The sequence below is a fragment of the Xyrauchen texanus genome, chromosome 14, assembly GCF_025860055.1.
Source record: "Xyrauchen texanus isolate HMW12.3.18 chromosome 14, RBS_HiC_50CHRs, whole genome shotgun sequence".
Lineage (NCBI taxonomy): Eukaryota > Metazoa > Chordata > Actinopteri > Cypriniformes > Catostomidae > Xyrauchen > Xyrauchen texanus.
The window spans coordinates 29,582,556-29,602,902 of record NC_068289.1 but is presented as its reverse complement, the minus strand read 5'-3'; the positions used below and the strand labels follow the sequence as shown (position 1 = coordinate 29,602,902).

The window sequence follows — 20,347 nt, the reverse complement described above, 5'->3', positions numbered from 1 at the left end:
AGATATTTTACATTATATGCTATTATGCCAGAACTGATCAGTATTACTAGCCAGCTGTAGTATTGGAAAATTGGAACAGTCTTGTAATATTTAATTAAATTGTTATCTTGTGTATCACTATACTGCGAGGACATGACATAAAATAGGCTAGGTACAAGTCTTTTATTAACAATTGACGATGAAAATAACATTCATTTTAATTCATTTAAAAAAAAAAAAAGAGGGCAGGTTAGGACCCTCCACCACATAATAACTTAAGGGAAAAGACCGGGTGAATATCACCAGACTTGTTTATAGTTGAGGAAAAAATAAAGGAACTTCTTACTGGCTAAGCAGGATTTACATGAGTTCATGGAGGAGTGAGATATGTACAAGGAGCTGTTGATATGTTTGTTACAGCTGACCAATGAAATTTAGATAAAATAAAGCATTAGTGAGTGGAAAAGTAACAAATGTCAAATGACTGCTGTCTAGATGAGAGGCTTAAATTTTGTGCGCAAGAAACAGCTTAGGCATCACTCTCCCCAGCAGTGGCACTCTGGACTTCCTCTTCCAGGATGGGCACGATGAGGTTGTCCTTAGACATGAGGTTGTACTTCATCACGAAACGAGTGAAGCGGTGACACAAGAACGTCTCATTCTGTGGGAGGGATATGATAGAGTCTTGATAAATGTCACGATCAAGACTGTTCGATGTAAGATACTTTCTAAAGCAGTGGTTCCTAACTGATGGTTTACCACCCAATTTTAAAAAAAAATAAACCCCTTCCTATAGTGTACGTTTTGAAAGGCATTGCATTCAAACACTACACATTGACAAGTTGCATGGCATACCCTAATCCTTAAAAACCATGCACAAATCTATGCTAGGTAAAATACATTTTTGTACTGTATTAGATCTCAACTTCATCTACTGGTCAAAAGATGCCTCCTACTGACTACTCCAGGAAATGCTATTTAAATGTGAACAAATGCTTTAAAAGCTAAACAAATATTCATGCATTTATAAATAACATGCATTATCTTTTTTTGCTCACCTCATACTTGTCAAAAATCTGGCGATGGTGAAAGTAAGCATGGGAGAAAATCCTATAGATCCGACGGCAAACAGAGCCTAGTTTGGCCACAGATGATTCCTTAATGCTGACGCTACACAGAAAGCAGTAAAAAAGGACAGTGACTACACAACCCAACACACGTAAAACATCAATTGCCTTTTCATAGCTAGAAAGTCCTTGAATAATTACCAAATTAATATGCTTTAATAGATTAGATGTTCAATAACTCACCGGCTGGGAAAATACTTGTTGCTGTTGAGAAGACATGCAGCTCCGTCGAGGGTGTGCCTTGTGTAGTCGATGGCAGGACACTGGGATCAACAGGAAACACAAATGTGTCAACAGCAGAAAAAGACACTTGTCAAAAATGTGTACTCTGCTGTACAAAAACACATTTATCAACACAAGCTAATGCGTGTTATGATAGTGGTACATTGAAGTAGAATTTTTTATTCCAGACTACATTCAAGTTCTGAAATAGAACACATTTACCTCTTTGGGAGTCTTATGAGCAGCACACAGAAAGATCCACTGTTCAGTGGCAGTCATCTGTGTACATGTGTCAGGATGACATTCATTCTATGGGACAAAGCCATTATTTACTTAACATATTTGTAAGCAAAATGGGAAAACTAGAGAGAATCATCAGGTATCTGACATGGAGAAGTATGTTACATTTATATTAAAAGGGTCATGACATGCCTTTTTTAATATGTTCGTTGAGGTTCACTTATAATATCGTTTAAGTTTTTTGCACAATAAGCAGTCATATTTTTGTAAAACATGATCATTTTCCATCCTCATTCTGACCCTCATGTCAGAAATGCTCTGTTTTGGTGCTGCTTCTCCTTTAAGACTTGACAGTAAACGCCCACTGTAATGATTGGCTCTCTCTACTTCCCAAATGTCTATCACAATGTAGAGAATGAGTAATTTTGCCAGCTTTGTTTTAAAAATGCTCTTTTTGCAGTGAGAAGAAAGTTGAGTTCTGAAACTTACAGTATGTAAACACTCATTGAGAACACTATGGTCCAAATAAAGTGCCCGACATGGTCTTCTGCTGTTGTAGCCCATCCACATCAAGGTTCAATGTGTTGTCCTTTCTGTCAGCTCGAACCGTTTCAGTCCACAGAACTGCCACTCACTGGATTTTTTTTCATTTTAGCACCATTCTGAGTAAACTCTAGAGACTGTTGTACATGAGAATCCCAGGAGATCAGCAGTTATACACAAACCAGCCCATCTGGCACCAACAATCATGCCACGGTCGAAATCATGGATCACATTTACCCCATTCTGATGGTTGATGTGAACATTATCTGAAGCTTCTGACCTGTATCTGCATGCTTTTATGCATTGCACTTCTGCCACATGATTGGCTGATTAGATAATCGCATTAATAAGTAGGTGTAGAGGTGTTGCTAATGTTTAAGAGCTCAGTGAGGGAACTTTTTATTCATGTCATGACCCCTTTAATAGTGCAGTCTACTTTCATTGTTTTTGGAGTGCAGGTTCCATCTAATAAATGGATACAGTAATAAAAGGTGAAAGAATGACAATTACCTGCAGTTTAACGGCCAAGCCATTGAGCTCCAAACAGAACTGTCTATAAAAAAATACATTAAAAAAACGACAATGAATGCATATTGTGGATAAAACCCAAGTACACCAACATTCATAACACAGCAACAAAGTATTTGAGTTGACATTGAATATAAAAATGTACCTGAGATGTTCATATTTCCACACCCCTTCATCCTGTCCCTCGGGGGGCTCCATAATCTTTTCTATGTTAGAACAATCGGAGCGAATGTTCTGCTGAATATACTAAGACAAAAAGAGACAATAACAACATTATAGAATGTAACACAATTAAAAACAGGTCAAGAATGAATCAATGTGGCCAACTATCAAACAGTATATTGATTATGAAAACCCTGAATTCCCCCATAAGTCAGAGTCTGATATGTTTTTATGGCATAAACACATGCTGATGAAAAATCCTTACCTGTTGCACTGCCAGAGTGCTGTCCATCTCTTCAAAAGACTCATCAGGCCAGTTATAGAAGTCCTAATGGACGGAACAATGTTTTAATCATGGATAGTATTAAGCAGGTGAAAACAACAGTACACATTTTCTGTAATAACTAGCTTTATATATTCCCTTTCAAAAATAATTACAGATTTTTGTTTTAATATTATTAGATGTCAATTGTAAAAACCACAAGCAGTGCACCAATTCCATTCCATTCCTTCCCTAATAGATTATTCAATATAAATGTACAACATTTTCTCCAAAATATTGTTTCTATAGTTAACCTACTGTTACTACAGTAAATCCAAGGTAAATCCTACTATATTAGCTAAACTAAAAATATATAATGGCAGCCAAAAGTTTGGAATAATGTACAGTTTTTGACGTTTCTGAAGGAAATTGTTACTTTAATTCACCAAAGTGGCATTCAACTGATCACAAAGTATAGTCAGGACATTACTGATGTAAAAAACAGCACCATCACTATTTGAAAAAAGTCATTTTTGATAAAAATCGAGACAGGACATATTTCCAGCTGCCAACACCTTATCCTTGAGTAATCATGCTAAATTGCTAATTTGGTACAAGAAAATCACTTACCATTATATCAAACACAGTTGAAAGCTATTTCGTTCATTAAATGAGACTTAACTTTGTCTTTGTGTTTGTTTTTGAGTTGCCAAAGTATGCAATAGACTGGCATGTCTTAAGATCAATATTAGGTCAAAAACATCAAAAAAGAAACAGCTTTCTCTAGAAACTCGTCAGTCAATCATTGTTTTGAGGAATGAAGTCTATACAAAAGTTGCAAAAAACTGAAGAATTCATACAAAGATGTACACTACCGTCTTCAAAGACAAAGGACAACTGGCTCTAATAATGACAAAAAGAGATGTGGAAGGCCAGAAGTACAACTAAACAAAAGGATAAGTACATCAGAGTCTCTCATTTGAGAAATAGATGCCTCGCATGTCCTCAGTAGGGATGCACCGATCCAATACCTGGATCGGTATCGGCTCCGATACTGAAGCTTTTAGATGGATCGGGTATCGGTCCAATGAGCCGGATCCAAATCTGATACTGTGTGTTAGTCATGTTTGTTACTGTCAAGCTCAAAAAATGACATAATAGAACCATAAAAACACAATTGAAAAGTAGTTCATATGACTCGTGCATTTTATTCAAAGCCATCTGTGAATCACAAAAGGCTGTGTTTTATAATTAAATATATAAAATACACACGCAGCTCAAGCACGTCAGTGAATGGCGCTGCTCTGTTTACACACGCCTATTTTTAGCCTCCAGGCAGTGCACAATATTTGAGCGCAACTCAAGAACAACATCTCAGATGTAGAAGCTCAATAGTTCGGTTCACTTATAATATGGCAGGGCCATTGGTGGCGGCTCTGGGTTACTGACCGAAAGGTCGGGGTTTCAAACCCCAGCACCGCCAAGATACCACTGATGGGCCCTTGAGCAAGGCCCTTGACCCTATCTGCTCCAGGGGCGCTGTTTCATGTCTGACACCAGCTTAGTTGGGATATGCGAAAACAACATTTCATTGGGCTCTGTACCTGTACTCTGCACAATGACAATAAAGTTGAATCTTAATAGTAATTTAGAATGGCACTGGGGTGCTTTTTTTTTTTTTTTTTTTTTTTTAACCATAATTTGAATTAGCAAATTAAACTACTGTGAACTTGGCTACAAACAGATACATACAGGACATCCTGGAGAGTTCAGAATGTCAACATAAAAGCGTGAGGGCTTAAAAGTTAAAGGTGCACGATTGAGATGTATTAAAATTAGAGGTCGACCGATTAATCGGCCGATTTTTTGCATTTTTTACATAATCAGCATCGGCCAATATCCACGCATATCAAGCCGATTATTAGGCAGGCGCATCTGTGGGCAGCCTAGTGTTGTTGTGGAACACGTGTTCGACGCACACACTGCCCCTAGAGTCATTTTCCAGTAGAGTGAACAGACCTCATCCAGTGCCTAACGAAGGAGCTAAGTTCCTTGGAGAAAACAGTAAGGGTTAAATTTGTATAACTTCTTTAGATTTAATTAAAACTTTTGATACGTTACTGCCAACTTCAAGAAAAAACGTGACAAACGCGATAGTTGACATGACGTTCGGCTACTTTGGATATTGATAGCGTAGCTGAAGTTGCATTATCACAGCAGAAGGGTTGCTATCATGTCACAATAAGCAAGCAAGAATTTTGCAATTACAGACAGTGAATCTGAGACTTTTATTTGTTCTGTTTGTGTGTCTTATATTTGAGAGGGTAGTCACTCAATGCAGATAAATAAGTAATAAAAATATACCAACGCAGTATATGCTATTGAAGGACTGGCTTTGGTAAGCTCGGACGTTACCGGTTCTGCTGTCGGTACTGGAGAAATTAAGAAAATACATTCTTTATTGCTATAAAGAGAAAGTTATTTTATATCGCCAGCCATTTCTATGTATAATAATATGAAACCATTTGTCTGTGATGCAATTTAGCTATTCGCAGTGAGAGAGAGAGAGAACTCGCTCACGCGGTGCCACAGCGAGCACAAAACGAGCCCAACACGAGCCCAGCATAATGACTGACAGAACTAAACATTCAAACATAGCCTGGTTTAGATATGTGATTATTAGTCTGATTTTATTTTAGATTTCGCCTTCCAAAATTATAAAAAGAATATTTATACATAAGCCGCATTCTGTCTAGCACAACTTCCTTCCCTTCACAGCGGTGCACTGACATTTCTCCCTAAAACTCAAACTTAACGTCAGAATCAGCACGATCGGTGATTGTTGTAAAATGCAGTCTAGCTACTGTTGCTAAATTGCGGGACGCGTTTAATAATCAAAAGAGCGCAAGAGATACCGTTCCCAATGCGGCGCGCGCTCCGAAACAGACCGCAAAGAGACAAGCAAAGTATAGGCTACTTTGGGTTTCATGCGTCTAAACGATCAACTATACACAAAAATGTCAAAACGACCGGCTTGGAGATTCACTTAAACACAGTTTATGTCTTAATTGGACGTAGTTATGAAAATAGTTGGGGAGAAAATATGCTGCATCAGGAGCTTATTAGATCTGAACTCGGTCTTAAGATGGAAGCTGTCTATTAAACGTGTGACGATTGAGCCACTGCGAATCAAACAACAAAAGGCAAAGAGAAAATCACTTACAGCTCTTGAATGAATAATTTCTGCATTAATAAGGATTAATCTATGATAAACTATGCAGTGTTATTTTACAATTGATTACTTTATTAGATTTCTTTTTAGACCACACCTGAACAGTAATGTTAGTAGACCTTCCTGAAATAAAATGTTTATATATATATATATATATATATATATATAGATACATATATATATATAGAACAAAGAACGTTAAGAGTACCGTTAAAGTACCGGATCGATAAGCAGTATCGGTAAGATAGTAATACCATTAAAACCTTAACGATACCCACCCCTAGTTATGCCTGTGCTTCTCTTGGATGCTCTGAATATTGGATTACGTGTCTGGATTGCCCCTTAATTAAAGCTGCATTTGGATCTCAACCTTCGTGGTCTCGGAGCAGTTCAGTAACACCTGCTTTGTTTATTTAATATATTTGTTATACATTATTTATACAATATGTTTTTACATTATACATTTTTAATTTAAGTGTACAAGTGCAGATTGGTCAAGTGTTCAATAAATGTATTTGTTGAGAAATGTTGTCTATCTTAAGTAATTATGTGTGTTACATTTTATCTTTCAAATAAAAGGTTCAAATAAGAGGTTAAAAACAAGCACATATCGGCCAAAATAAATCGGCAGCATTAATCGGCCATCGGCCGACCCGGATTTCAAAAGATCGGCATCGGCCTGAAAAAACCAATATCGGTCGACCTCTAATTAAAATATATTACTATTATATTATTATTTGTTTACAAATGATAATAATATTTAAGTTGAATTGGTTCCAAATAATAACTGTGAAAAGTGAGCTGATATCTTACAACTAAATTGAACAAAAAAAAGAGATCCTAGTCCTTTAAATTCCAGATACAAAAAAAACTGCTTACTTTCTACTGATGACTTATACTGGAATTACTGTTAATTTTACTGTTACATTATCCAGTAGTTAATAAAGTGTTTCTTAATAAGCTATACATTTATATTTAAATAATGTGTAGTTAGAGGTTTGTGTTTCTTTACATATTAAGAGAGCACACAATTATTTCCACAAAATAATGTACAAATATTCTAAACTGATTATGCAAAAATCAACACTGGTATCGGATCAATATCGGACGGAATCAGAAGAGAAAAAGTGGTATCTGTGCATCCCTATTCCTCAGCTGACAGCTTCATTGAATTCTACCTGCTCAACACCAGTTTCATGTACAACAGTAAAGAGAAGACTCAGGGTGCAGGACTTATGGGAAGATTTGCAAAGAAAATGACACTTTTGAAACAGAAAAAGAAAAGGTTAAAGTGGGCAAAGAAACACAGACATTAGACAACAGTTAATTAGAGAAAGAGTGTTATGAATCTTAAACCCAATGAGCTTTTGTGGGATCAGCTAGACTGTAAGTTGTGTGAGAAGTGCCCGACAAGACAGCCACACCTATGGCACGTTCTACAGGAAGTGTGGGGTGAAATATCACCTGAGTATCTGAACAAACTGACAGCTAGAATGGATCTGCAAAGCTGTCATTGCTGCACATGGAGGATTTTTTTTGATGAGAACTCTTTGAAGTAGTTTAACACGCTCTGAAATTATTTTTATTTTTTTTTTCCAAATTGTAATTTTAATCTTTCACGTTATTAATATCCTGACTATACATTATGATCAGTCGAATGCCACTTTAGAGAAAAGTACCAATTACTTTCCATAAGACCAAAATCTGTACATTGTTCCAAACGTTTGACCGCCAGTGTATGCATGCATGTTATAATACTAGTTATAATAAGGCAACTGAGTTTTACATTTAATGTTTCAGCTTGAATATGAGTCATACGGGTACTTTCACACGGCTGTTGGCTAACTGCTTTTAGCCAAACAACTAAATCATTAAAAACTGCCGCTTCAGACACGTATTCCTATATTATTCTATATTCACTTACTTTAAGGAAAAATAGAATAAATCCTGTCGTATTAAACATTTTCTTAGAATTCAGACAATTATTTCATTTGCGAATCTAGTTAGTTTTTCTCGGCTAACTGCTAGCTTAGCTATTGAACTTAGCTTCGGCTTCCGCTAACAAGAAAACTAATCGTTTATTATTTAAATATTACTTCATGGTATAGATTATAAACTGTACTGTTATTTTGAAAATTGTGAAATTGCTAGTCTCTGCTCGTTTACCTTCGCCTTGGTGCCTGGTCTATTCCTCCTCAGAACAGCTGTGCCCTCCGCCATGACCATCTCGACAGATTTAGAGTTTGTTTGACAGCGCGCCCCCAGTGGACGATTCAGATACATTTGGAGACAAGTGACATCAAAACATATTTTAGACGACGTCGATTAGTGTCCTGGCAGACTTGCTGTCGGGATGCTTTTTATCTGGGTAATAAGTATTTTAGATTAAAATAAAAACGTTTGAACTGATATTGGGGGTTTGTGTCATTCTTTATAACATTACAGGAATAGTCCACCCCAGTCCCGGTTCTACGGGGTGTTTGATGGTCGATTTATAATGAAGTTTTTTATTAGATCTTTAATTCATCTGGCTTTGGGACCTATCGTGCATCCACAAGCTTTTAATATGTTCAGGGTTGCCAGATAATAGATGCAACACCCCATTATCTGTCAATATACCAATATTTGAGATATCTACAATTATAATTTGACTAGTAAGTAAGAACATTAAATACATCTGTTAATATATTTTGCCTAGTTGAAATTCCATTTAAGATATCTGCAATGACGTCATAGATTCCGTCACTTGTAACATCACACATCCACAAAGACGATTAGATATCTGCATAGGCGGAAATCGCAGGGGTCGGGGTCAAGACCCCCACAATATCTGAGGGTTGTCCCCCCCTAAAATATAATTAAAATATGTGTATTGTAAATAATATAATGATATATTCTTAAAATAATTGTTTAAGAAATAAAATAATACAAATGCAAACGGGGCAACAACAAAAAACCCCTTGGTGTCCCCTTCAAAAATTGCACTTGAGAATTGTTATGTTTATTGTCCCCCCCCAACATTTTGATGAAATTTTCGCCCCTGGATATCTGTAATACAGTTTTGACTAGTCAAAATTATATTTTCAGATATCTAAATTGCCCTTACCCCTAGTCGATCTGCTGTGTTGTGACGTGCAATGACACATTACACACCGCCCTTCATTTCCTGTTGCTTACCCGTAGTGCTAGAAAGAATAAGTCGATGCTTGACAACTAAATAGCCTAAACAATTTCTTAATGCATTAATATATGTTAAAATGACTCCATAATGTGTAGCGATTGTTATATGTTGCAACACGGACCAATGTAAGTGTAAATGATTAATAAAGACAGACCACCACAAAGGTCTGTTGAATTTATTATTATGCAATCTTTAAAATGTTAAATTGTGTAAATAAATTCATGATGTAGTGGTTTAATGCTTCAAAATCAAGGCACCCATATTTTTTAATCTATTACAATTTTTAAACTCAGTCAATTGAATAGAGAGAAGCCTCATTTAAGAATTTAAATGATCGGTCATAACTGATAAGTGGGTGTGAATTTCTTAGTTACTATAACTTCTGTATTCTGAATTAATACATATCCTATATTAGTTAATGGTACTAACAATTAAATACATTAATTAGTATATTAAACATGTTTGTGTATTATTTGAATACCGTTATAGCCCACTTGATGACAGTGTGTAAAAGCAACACTGAGAGTACTGCTGTGTTGGAGTGATAAGACATGGATCAATACAGTTCGTTTCTTATAATTACATGCCCACTGCAGACATACAATGTGCAATTGATCTTTGAGCAAATGTAGGGGTATCTTCTGATTTTATGTGAGATTATATGGGAATGATGGTTGATACAAATCATTTTTACAAGTGCTTCATCATCATTGTTCTTTATTATTGGATTTTTATTTATTTTTTTAATTGCAAAATTCTATTTAGAATCAACCAAACATGCAAGACTAACATTAAAAGATCAATTCTTTATCAGACAAAATGGCATACGGACGGCAAAAATATCCGAGTTAGGACTGTTTATTTATTTATTTATTTTAAGGTGGGGCATGAGGCAATTTGCATAATCATTTTAGATATCTGTAAAGGAATTTTTCAAATTTCTTCTCAGTCAGATTAATAATTCCAGATATCTTCAGGTAAAGATATTCATGGTCTGTAATTAAATTGAGATATCCATATATCTTTAAATGAAAATTGACTAGAAATTATTTAAATTATATAAAGATATCTCTTATAAAATTTTGACTATGTTTTGCTTAGTCATATCTTAGTTTCAGATATACATTTTTTTTTCATTAGGATATCTTTAAAGATCAGAATTGTAGATAGCTGTAACTGAATTATGTCTAGTCAAAACCATATTAAAGATATCTTTAATTAAGTTCTGGCTAGTCATAATTCAATTACAGATATCTACAATTGATTTTATTTCTAGTAACAACTTAATTAGATATATCTATTTGTACTAGTAATAAATCAATTGTAGATATCTGTAATTACCATTTCTACTAGAGAAAAACTCTAGAAATGATAATTACAGATAAATATTGGGACATCGACACAATTCTAATCTTTTTGGCTCTATACACCACCATAATGGATGTGAAATGAAACGAACAAAATGTGCTTTAACTGCAGACTTTCAGCTTTAATTTGAGGGTATTTACATCCAAGGTATCTACACCGTTCAAAAAGGTGAACGGTGTAGGAATTACAAAAGTTTGTATATGTGCCTCCCACTTTTTAAGGGACCAGAATTTCAGAATATTTTATTTTACTATTAAACCAGACTCCTGATGTAGAGTGTTAAATTCAAAACTAAATTACCAAATAAAAAAGTATGGTAAAATAAAAATTGTATAATTATACTCATTTATTCATATATATATAACACTTGATAGAAAAGTAGCTGCAAAACTTCAAGCAATCGCAGAATTGTCCCATCAGTATACACTCAGAAAATTGTGCATCATTCATTGAGTGCATGAGTGCACTCGTACTTCTGGGCTTAAAAGATATAACTATGGGGGCCTGGGTAGCTCAGCGAGAAAATACGCTGACTACCACCCCTGGAGTCGCTAGTTTGAATCCAGGGCGTGCTGAGTGACTCCAGCCAGGTCTCCTAAGCAACCAAATTGTCCCGGTTGCAAGGGAGGGTAGAGTCACATGTGGCAACCTCCTCGTGGTCGCTATAATGTGGTTCTCGCTCTCAGTGGGGCGTATGGTGAGTTGTGCATGGATACCACAGAGAATAGTGTGAGGGCTCCACATGCGCTAGGTCTCCGTGGTAATGCACTCATCAAGCCATGTGATAAAATGTGCAGATTGACGGTCTCAGACACGGAGGCAACTGAGATTCCTCCTCCGCCACCCAGATTGAAGCAAGTCACTACTCCACCACAAGGACTTAAAGCGCATTGGGATTTGGGCAGTCCAAATTGGGGAGAAAAGGAGAGAAAATCACACAAAAAAGATACAACTATGCAGAACATTTTATCTTCTCTGTTCCATGTTCTACTTAACGGCTGATGTGGACCCAGTACCAAAATAATTGCACATCCCTCCTCAGTTGAATATGTAAGACTAATATTGTAAATTGGCAAGCAAATTTCCTTGAATCCCAGCAAACACACAAAAATCCCTGCATTTTGTGAACACACAAAATGCTACATCAAACTTATAAACTTGTATGATTTTGCAAATCAGTATGTCCTAATCTGCAGGCGCAGGATTTTGCTGTCATTTTCAGCAGCAGCAGTAAAAAAAATAAAAAATAAAAAATGTTTTGTACATTAAAAAAAAAAAAACATTTCTGTATGTTGTTTTATTAGCATTTAAACATAATTTAATCAATTAAATCAACTCCCTGTTCCCATGTCTATCTGTCAGTGGATTACCAGCTTTCTGACAGACAGGCAGCACCTTGTCATAAAGGGGAAATTCACTTCCAGCAACTGTACCATCAGCACTGGTGCCCCCCAGGGATGTATGCTCTCCCCACTACTCTTCTCCCTCTACACCAATGACTGCACCACCAAGGATCCCTCTGTCAAGCTCCTGAAGATTACACCACTGTCATCAGCCTCATCCAATATGACAATGAGTCTGCATACAGAAAGGAGGTTGAACGGAAGGCTCACTGGTGCAAGCACAACAACCTGGATCTGAACACGCTCAAACCGGTGGAGATGATTGTGGACTAGGAGGAACACCCCAACATTGTCCCCCTTCACCATTCTAAACAGCACCATGGCAGCAGTGGAGTCATTCAGGTTCCTGGGCAGTACCATCTCACAGGACCTGAAGTGGGAGACACACATTGACTACATTGTGAAAAAGGCCCATCAGAGGTTGTACTTCCTTCGCCAGCTGAGGAAGTTCAACCTGCCACAGGCGCTCTAGATGCAGTTCTACTCAGCAGTCATTGAGTCTGTCCTCTGCACTTCAATAACTGGTCTGGTTTGGTGCAGCTACGAAATCAGACATCAGAAGACTACAGAGGAAAGTTCGGACTGCTAAGAGGATTATTGGTTGCCCCCTTCAAGAACTATACACTTCCAGAGTGAGGAAAAAGGCTGTAAAAATCACTCTGAATCCCACTACCTTTTTGAGCTGTTGCCTTCTGGCCGACGCTACAGAGCTCTGAGCACCAGAACCGTCAGGCACAGGAACAGTTATTCCCTCAGGCTATCCATCTCATAAACAGTTAAAGCCGCCCCATTGAGCAATAATTTGTGCAATGCACAGTTTTGTCTATTTATGTTATCCAACATATCATTACATACTGTATTTTTGTACTTTATTTAATGGATTTGTATTAGATTTGCAATACGTATGTGTATGTGTGTATGTATGAAGGTGTGTTTCTTTGTGTATGTATGTATGTATGTATGTATGTATAATAATTTTTTTATTATAACCATGTCTTGCTGCTGTTTTTGTGTTGTTTTTTATATTGTTGTGCACCAGAAGCTCTTGTCACAAAGACAAATTCCTTGTATGTGTAAGCATACTTGGCAATAAAGCGGATTCTGATTCTAAATGAAAATTCTCTAATCCTTTTCTCACCCTCATTCCATCCCAGATGTGTATGACTTTCTTTCTTCTGCAGAACACTAAACAAATTATTTTAGAAGAATAGCTCAGCTCTGTAGGTCCATACAATGCAAGTGAATGGTTACTTACATTTTGTAGCTCAAAAAAGCATAAAGGCAGCACAAAAATAATCTATACGACCCCATATCTTCAGAAGCAATTTGATAAGTTGGCTGCTGGTGGCAGCACATATCAAATTCAAGGCTCTGATGCTGACAGAACAGTCACTGGGTCTGCTCCAGCTAACCTAAAGTCATCCCTGTAGAGAAGCCTGCAGTCGGCTAATGAGCTGTGCCTTGTTGTGCATACAAAGAGGCACCAGATCACTTTCCCAGACTTTCGGCTTCACTGTACCTCGTTGGTGGAATGACCTTCCCAACTCCATCCGTGAAGCAGACTCATTCTCTCTCTCTCTCTCTATATATATATCAATGTATATATGTATGTATGTATTGTTGTTGCACACTAGTCTGTCCTGAATACTATTATTCTGATGCAATTGAAACTTTGTTTCCTTAAGATAAATAACTTATGATATCAGTCCTCTTTTGTAAGTCAAGTCAAGTCAAGTCAAGTGGTTTTTATTGTCGTTTCAACCATATACAGTTAGTACAGTACACAGCAAAACGAGACAACGTTCCTCCAGGACCATGGTGCTACATAAAAACAACAAAGGACCAACATAGGACCACATGAGACTACACAACGAAATAAAATACCTATATAAACTACCTATATATACCTATATAAAGTGCACGTGCAAACATGTGCAAAAAGTACAGGACAGTACAACAAATTACTGACAATGAACAGGACAATAGACAGTGCAGCGCCGACCAGTTCTCAGTAGTGCAAAAAGATGACAGTTTCTAAAAATGTAAACATAACATACTATGAGATAATGTTCTATGCACATAGCAGTTATTGAGGTAGCAGACAGTTATAAAGTGACAGTTATTAAAGTGCAACTCAGGACACGTGTGTTGCTTTGGATAAAAGCTTCTGCCAAATGAATAAATGTAAATGATAAGTGTGGGTTAGAAACAGATTAATATTCAAGTCCTTTTTTATTAAACTACTCTACACTTTTACTTTCACATTCTTCTTTTGTTTTAGGCTATTCTAATTCTTTGTGCATATCATCACCTAATGGGTGGGGAGGAGAATTTACAGTTAAAAAGGTGTCATCACCAGATAAACTAGTTGTGTGATGAGTGAATCAATATTATGCCCCTGTACCCTAATGGTAATCTGTATTGCATTTAATTACCTTTTACTCTGATGTACTCATCATTTAATTCCAAATCACACAATAAAATTATCATCATTCAATGGCACAATATGCTGTTCTATGAATACAAAATTAACAATCCAAAAGAAGCACTCATGTATTGTTATCATGTTTATTTATTTTTAATCATGTTTATTTATTTTTAATTAAAGGGGACATTGGGCCTGCCCCAATACCAACCTTGGTGTTCTTTCACAGTCACAGTTGGGGCACCAGTTTTTGCAGTTCTGGTGACTTTTAAAAGCTTAAAATAACCCCTAACCAGATAGTGTACACACCTTTTTATTGATCATTACACTACTTGTAAGTGTAGTTTATTGTGTTATTTTAATTAGTATTATATTGTACAATGTTGCATTGTGTGACATTTATGGTTAATGCTTTTGATTCATTTTGATTTTCAATAATATGCTCATTAAATATGCTCAACTCTGTGGTCCATAATTGCTGAAAAAAGTTAAATATTAGCAGTTTCATTCAACTTACTTTGATGCTGAATGCACTGCACAAGTAAATTCTATAAACACGTGTTGTCCATTTATACTAATACAATCCATTTAAATCAGCCTATCCACTTTTAGTGTTCTACATTTCATAATATGGCAAAGGGGCATAGATTTCAGAGCGGATGATAATCATAAAAAGCAAGTACAACCACAGACAGATGGATACACTTAACCATGATCTTTCTAGAATCTCTTTGCATTTTGCTCCAAGTCCTCTGGCTATTGAGAAACAAATTAACGAATGAATACATATCCTCATACTTTTAGGTTTGTCAAGTGACCTGCGGGAAGCTCCTCAAAGTCCATTTCAGGGCTAAACAGTCTCTGTTCCAGGTGGCATGTCATAAGTATTTTACTACTTCCATCTAGCCTCAAAATTGTGACTGATGAAGTGCAGCTGGAATCATTATCCATTGGGCTTTTGGTCACCTTATTGACCAAGGGCCTTCTTGTTCAAAGACTCACCTTCTACATTCAGTTTTTCAAGTTTTTGGTGTTTTTCTACTTGAAATAATTGGCCACAGCGCACTATAGTAACTTCATGGAATGCACAAGTATTTTCTTTTAGAGGCGTTTATTGACAGAACCTTAGTTTATGTCCAAAAGTACCAAATTACCTGCACTTAAATTTCTAACATAGTGAGGTCGTTTTCTAAGATTAGACCACATTAAATGTCTGGTGGGATGGGACCTTTTCATTTAATCATTGAAAATATTAGTTTAAAACAAACAAGAACTATCAAAATATAAAGACATATAAGATTCTGCACAATTTCTGTCACTTAAGCAAGCAAATTTGTTACTTTTACTCCTTTGTACTAGAGGTCAAATTTGCTTGCTTTCATTGAAGCACACAATACAAATTGTTTTGGAACATCATTCAAATATGCAGTGTTTACATGGATCAGCAGGTTTGGCATTTGCACAAATTTGTGGGAGTCTGTGCATTGTACTAAGAATTCAGTAAATGTATTTAAGTAAATGTTTCAGCTCAACTTTTCACTTTAATCATTTTGCTGATAATTCAATTTGCAATGTGAAAATTAATAATAATAGCATTATAAAAGATTGCATAATGGAAGTATATTCACTAGTGATCCCAGACTTTTGGACCCCTCTATATGTGTGTGTGTGTGTGTGCGCGCACCTTTCTAAAACATAATATCAGTAAAATATAAGTCAGTTTAATTTCAGAATGCACTGTACAATTTTGTCCCTGTACAATAGCAATACCTTCTGCTCACCTGCAGCACAGATTCATAATCAATTAGGGGAATAAAGGTGTTTGTTATCCTTGTCCAACTTCTAGTAACACCTATAATTTGTACATTTATAATGACAGATTATAGAAACACAATAAAACCCCACTGTAAAATTCTACAGCTAGTCATTGGTCATTTAAATCAATGTAACAATTATTGTAAGAATGGATTGATGAACCATTTACATGGAAATTTCCTCTGCTCCCTTTTCATGAAAGAGAATCATTGTGTTGTTTTCTAATAGTCAAAATCCATGTTACACCGCTCACACTTTCAATTCTAAACTCTTTTGTTACATGTATTTCTATAAGAAAGCACCAAGGTAGAACATCCAGATAACTTTATTGTAACAAAACATGATCATATGTATTTACAATCGAATGACAGAAAAAAAGGAAAAAATTAGAAACCATTTTCTCAACACCAGAATGACACAGATGGTTGGACAACAAGCAGACTTCAATCTACATATTTGCCAAGAATATCTCCATCTCGAAACAGGAAATAGTCCTACAAAAGAAAATTAATATGTAACGTTAGCATGGCAGGTCAAGAGCTAGAAATCTACACAAAGAAAGGAGCTTTCTGTTTAGCAAGATCAGTTATCCAAGATTCTGAACATGATGAATGTTCCAACCTTATCATCAAGAACAACTTTAGTTCCTCCATACTCTGGCAGCAAAACTTTCTCTCCAACTTTGACACACACGGGTGTTACATTCCCATCCTGCAAGACAGACAACTATTAAACTCTGTGGCACAACCTCAGGGTTTTTCCTGCACAGAGAATTACTAGGCGGCCACCTCTGTCAAATGTCATGCCACCTCCGGCTGTCTACAAAACTGTGGTGGGTGTTTTCATGGAAAACACTAACAAGCATTGCACTCTGAGGATTGTCATTCGTAACTGCAAATCTCTACAATAATAATAAAAACAATTCCGTTGTCGAATAGTCGCTTGATGTCAATTAACGTAACGTGAGATCATATAATGACACGCGAGACGAGGAGCGCTGCAGCTCGAGTGTCTGATAGTAAAACAGATCCCAGCGTGGCGATATATCTTTATTTCATCCTTAATTACAGTTCATATAATATGGGAGTGTGCCATGTAAATAAACAACTCCAAAACTGTCATTCTCTGTGCGGTCAGAGCTACTTCAACCAGTCGAGGAAGACACCCAATCTGAGCGGGAGTCGAGACCGGGAGAGATAGTCGCTCTCCCGGTCCGCAACTAGATGCTAGTCGCTCACCCCCCCACTGTTTGCAGCTCACAACGTCATCATCATGAGATCATCATGATAAGATCACTCTTATGTGAAAAATAATACTAAAATGACAACAACAATAACGTGTGTGTGTGTGTATAACATATATATATATATATATATATTGGTTTTGGATAGACTAGATTGACAAATGCTTATCAATAATACTCTCATGACTAAAATTTTTTTACAGTGTTCAGTGACTAAATGTTACTAAAATGTCAATAGTTTTCATTGACTAAAACGCCCAGACATTGTCAACTAAAACTTGACAAAAAAAATAAAAAATATGATAAAAACTAAATAGAACATTTGACACAGGACTAAAACTAAATTAAAAAATAGATGACAATGAACAATAGAATTCAGTTGCCAGGTAATTGGGAGTGTATTAACGCAAAGCCAACATTTACGTGTTCTTAACGTCACTTTTTTGATTAGTATGGTCAAACCTCCGCTTCATTTTGAGCCACGAAAAACCCTGAACATATCTTACATTCACAAAAAATTTATTTACATTAAAATCACAAGTTATCACCTTGTTGGCATATCCTGGTCCCACTGCTACCACTGTAGCCTGCAGCACCTTGGATTGAGACTTTTCTGGAATCATGATACCTCCTTTTGTCACAGTCTCTGCAGCTAACCGCTCCACCAATACACGGTCAAACATAGGAAGAAATTTCCGGAAAGCCTGCTGTGGGCAAAGACATGTTTAGTGTAATGTAGATTTATGGAATGCATGTTTTTGTAGCACTGTTGAACAATTGAATGCACCATTAAGCAGCATTCAATTTAAAAGAACCACCAGGGGTCCTTACAGAAAATCAAAGAGAAAGACTACAGGTCTTCAAGTAGGTATCTGCTGCAGCTCAATGATCTCCAAAGTGGGGTGTTAACTCAAAAAGAGGGCAGGATAACACCAGAAGGGACTAAATATGTTCCTCTTGATATTCAGCAATCCAAAAAATATGATTAAATTAATTATTTTTACGTAAACATACTGCAGTGAAGTCCTCTACATTTTGTGCAAAAAAGGCATTCAAAGATTTTAAAACCACATAAAATTTATGTTTATGAAAAAATCTTTGGATTACCTTTTTTTATATGCCATTCTAGGCAATAATTAGGCAACAAATTTCAATGCATAATCAAAGTAGATTACTTGGTAAATACGGTTTCATCACCCCTAAATGTACCATTTTAAAGACAAGAGCAGTTGCTTGTCTGACAACAGCGCAACCTTGAGAGAAGGTCGCGTGTGAGGGAGAGTCAATGGGATAGGAGATGTTGAGGGTTCATGAGGGGGAGGGGGAGAAGTTGGAGGTTTTGTAAATGTTTGCCATCCAGCTCAAGGACAAAGGGCAGACAGCATCATAAACTCCAAGGTTGCACAATATAGTGAAAGTTCCTGAAAATTCTAGAATTTTGTGCAGTTCACCTGACCTCATAATACATCAAGGCAAAGGAAAGTGTTATACCACAACAACAAAAACCCATTCGCTATCATGAATGACACAAAGTAAAGTGTGGTTACTGTTTGATATTCACTTAAGTACAAGTCAAGTTAAGTATCTTCAAAATGTTGTCGCAGTTTACCCTAGGGGAACGTTCGCAACAGCTCAAGTATTTGATTTCTAAGCCTCAATCTAACTCGAGACAAATTAATCACAGTCGCTCTACATCATGCACGTGTTCTCCTCCATTCAAAATGACCCGGAAGTTCATATTTGCTGAAATGCTATCGGTCGAAATTATTGCGAGCCTAACTAACTGTGGCTCATCAATTTCATCGTAAGTTTTAATGATGAAAGTGTACAAATTAACAGTACATTTCAACTTTATAACTTGGCAAGTATCTGGAAGACTAAGCCTTCATGTTTGGAACAGAACATAAAATATTCATACTAAATACAGGCTGTCATATAAATTTGGATCTTTAAGTACATTTGCAAGAATAAGCCAAACATTAAAGTAATTCTACAACTTTTGTTTTACTACAATACTTTTAAGATTTACATTTTAGGCTTGTCTATGAGCCAAAGACTAGCTAAGTTTTCATTACTAAATACCAAGTCACCACTTCTGTGTAATCACCAATCCTGATCACACCTAAGTACACATTTTATAATATTATACATTCACTTTAAGTCTACTAACAAACTGACATAATATCCTCAACTTAACTCGAAGCATTAGTACATAACTAAACTATGACCTTGCAGCTGCAATTGATTGAGGGTTATAAAACACTGCGTTTTCTCAGGAATCAGAAACAAAATCAAATAATGACAGAACCAACTCATCCTAATGGCGTAGCGAGAGGAATAATGATAGATGTCTTACCATTTTATCAAATCTTTATAAAATGCTCGTCTGACAGAGTAGCATAAAAGCGGACCACTTCACTCCTGCAACCCACGTGAAGGAGAAACGTCTAAAACGGCACTGCGCATGTGCCAGATAACAATCATTACCGACCACGTCTTGACATCTAGAATGTTCCTCAACAGTCTAAAAGTTATACACATGCATTTTATTATTTTATTTACTATTTTAAAAGGCACCATTGGTTAGAAACACTTTGTTTAAATTAATAATATAGCA

General features: G+C 36.3%; 1 protein-coding gene across 4 annotated transcripts; it reads right to left on the bottom strand.

Moving 5' to 3' along the window:
- Positions 1-133: 133 nt before the first annotated feature.
- Positions 134-20,195, bottom strand: LOC127654828 (MOB-like protein phocein). Of its 4 annotated transcripts, XM_052142291.1 has the most exons (9): positions 20,087-20,195; positions 18,279-18,437; positions 3,067-3,129; positions 2,785-2,885; positions 2,622-2,664; positions 1,551-1,637; positions 1,290-1,369; positions 1,038-1,149; positions 135-640 (listed from the first exon to the last, which is right to left on the bottom strand). In XM_052142291.1, the coding sequence occupies exons 1-9, from the start codon at positions 20,087-20,089 to the stop codon at positions 509-511; spliced, it is 780 nt and encodes a 259-aa protein (XP_051998251.1). In that variant the 5' UTR covers positions 20,090-20,195; the 3' UTR covers positions 135-508. The 4 variants fall into 4 exon arrangements, with proteins under 4 accessions (XP_051998248.1, XP_051998251.1, XP_051998249.1 ...); XM_052142288.1 differs by lacking the exons at positions 18,279-18,437; positions 20,087-20,195 and adding an exon at positions 8,462-8,545 and having other exon boundaries at positions 134-640; XM_052142289.1 differs by lacking the exons at positions 135-640; positions 1,038-1,149; positions 1,290-1,369; ... (2 more) ...; positions 2,785-2,885; positions 3,067-3,129 and adding exons at positions 15,783-16,981; positions 17,109-17,198.
- Positions 20,196-20,347: the final 152 nt, after the last annotated feature.

Excerpts from the sequence above, each read along its gene's own strand:
- LOC127654828 (XM_052142291.1), bottom strand. Across the intron at positions 3,130-18,278 it reads GACCAGGATATGCCAACAAG|GACTTCTATAACTGGCCTGA; the intron begins GTGATAACTTGT and ends TCCGTCCATTAG. Across the intron at positions 1,638-2,621 it reads GCTTGGCCGTTAAACTGCAG|AATGAATGTCATCCTGACAC; the intron begins GTAATTGTCATT and ends TTTGTCCCATAG.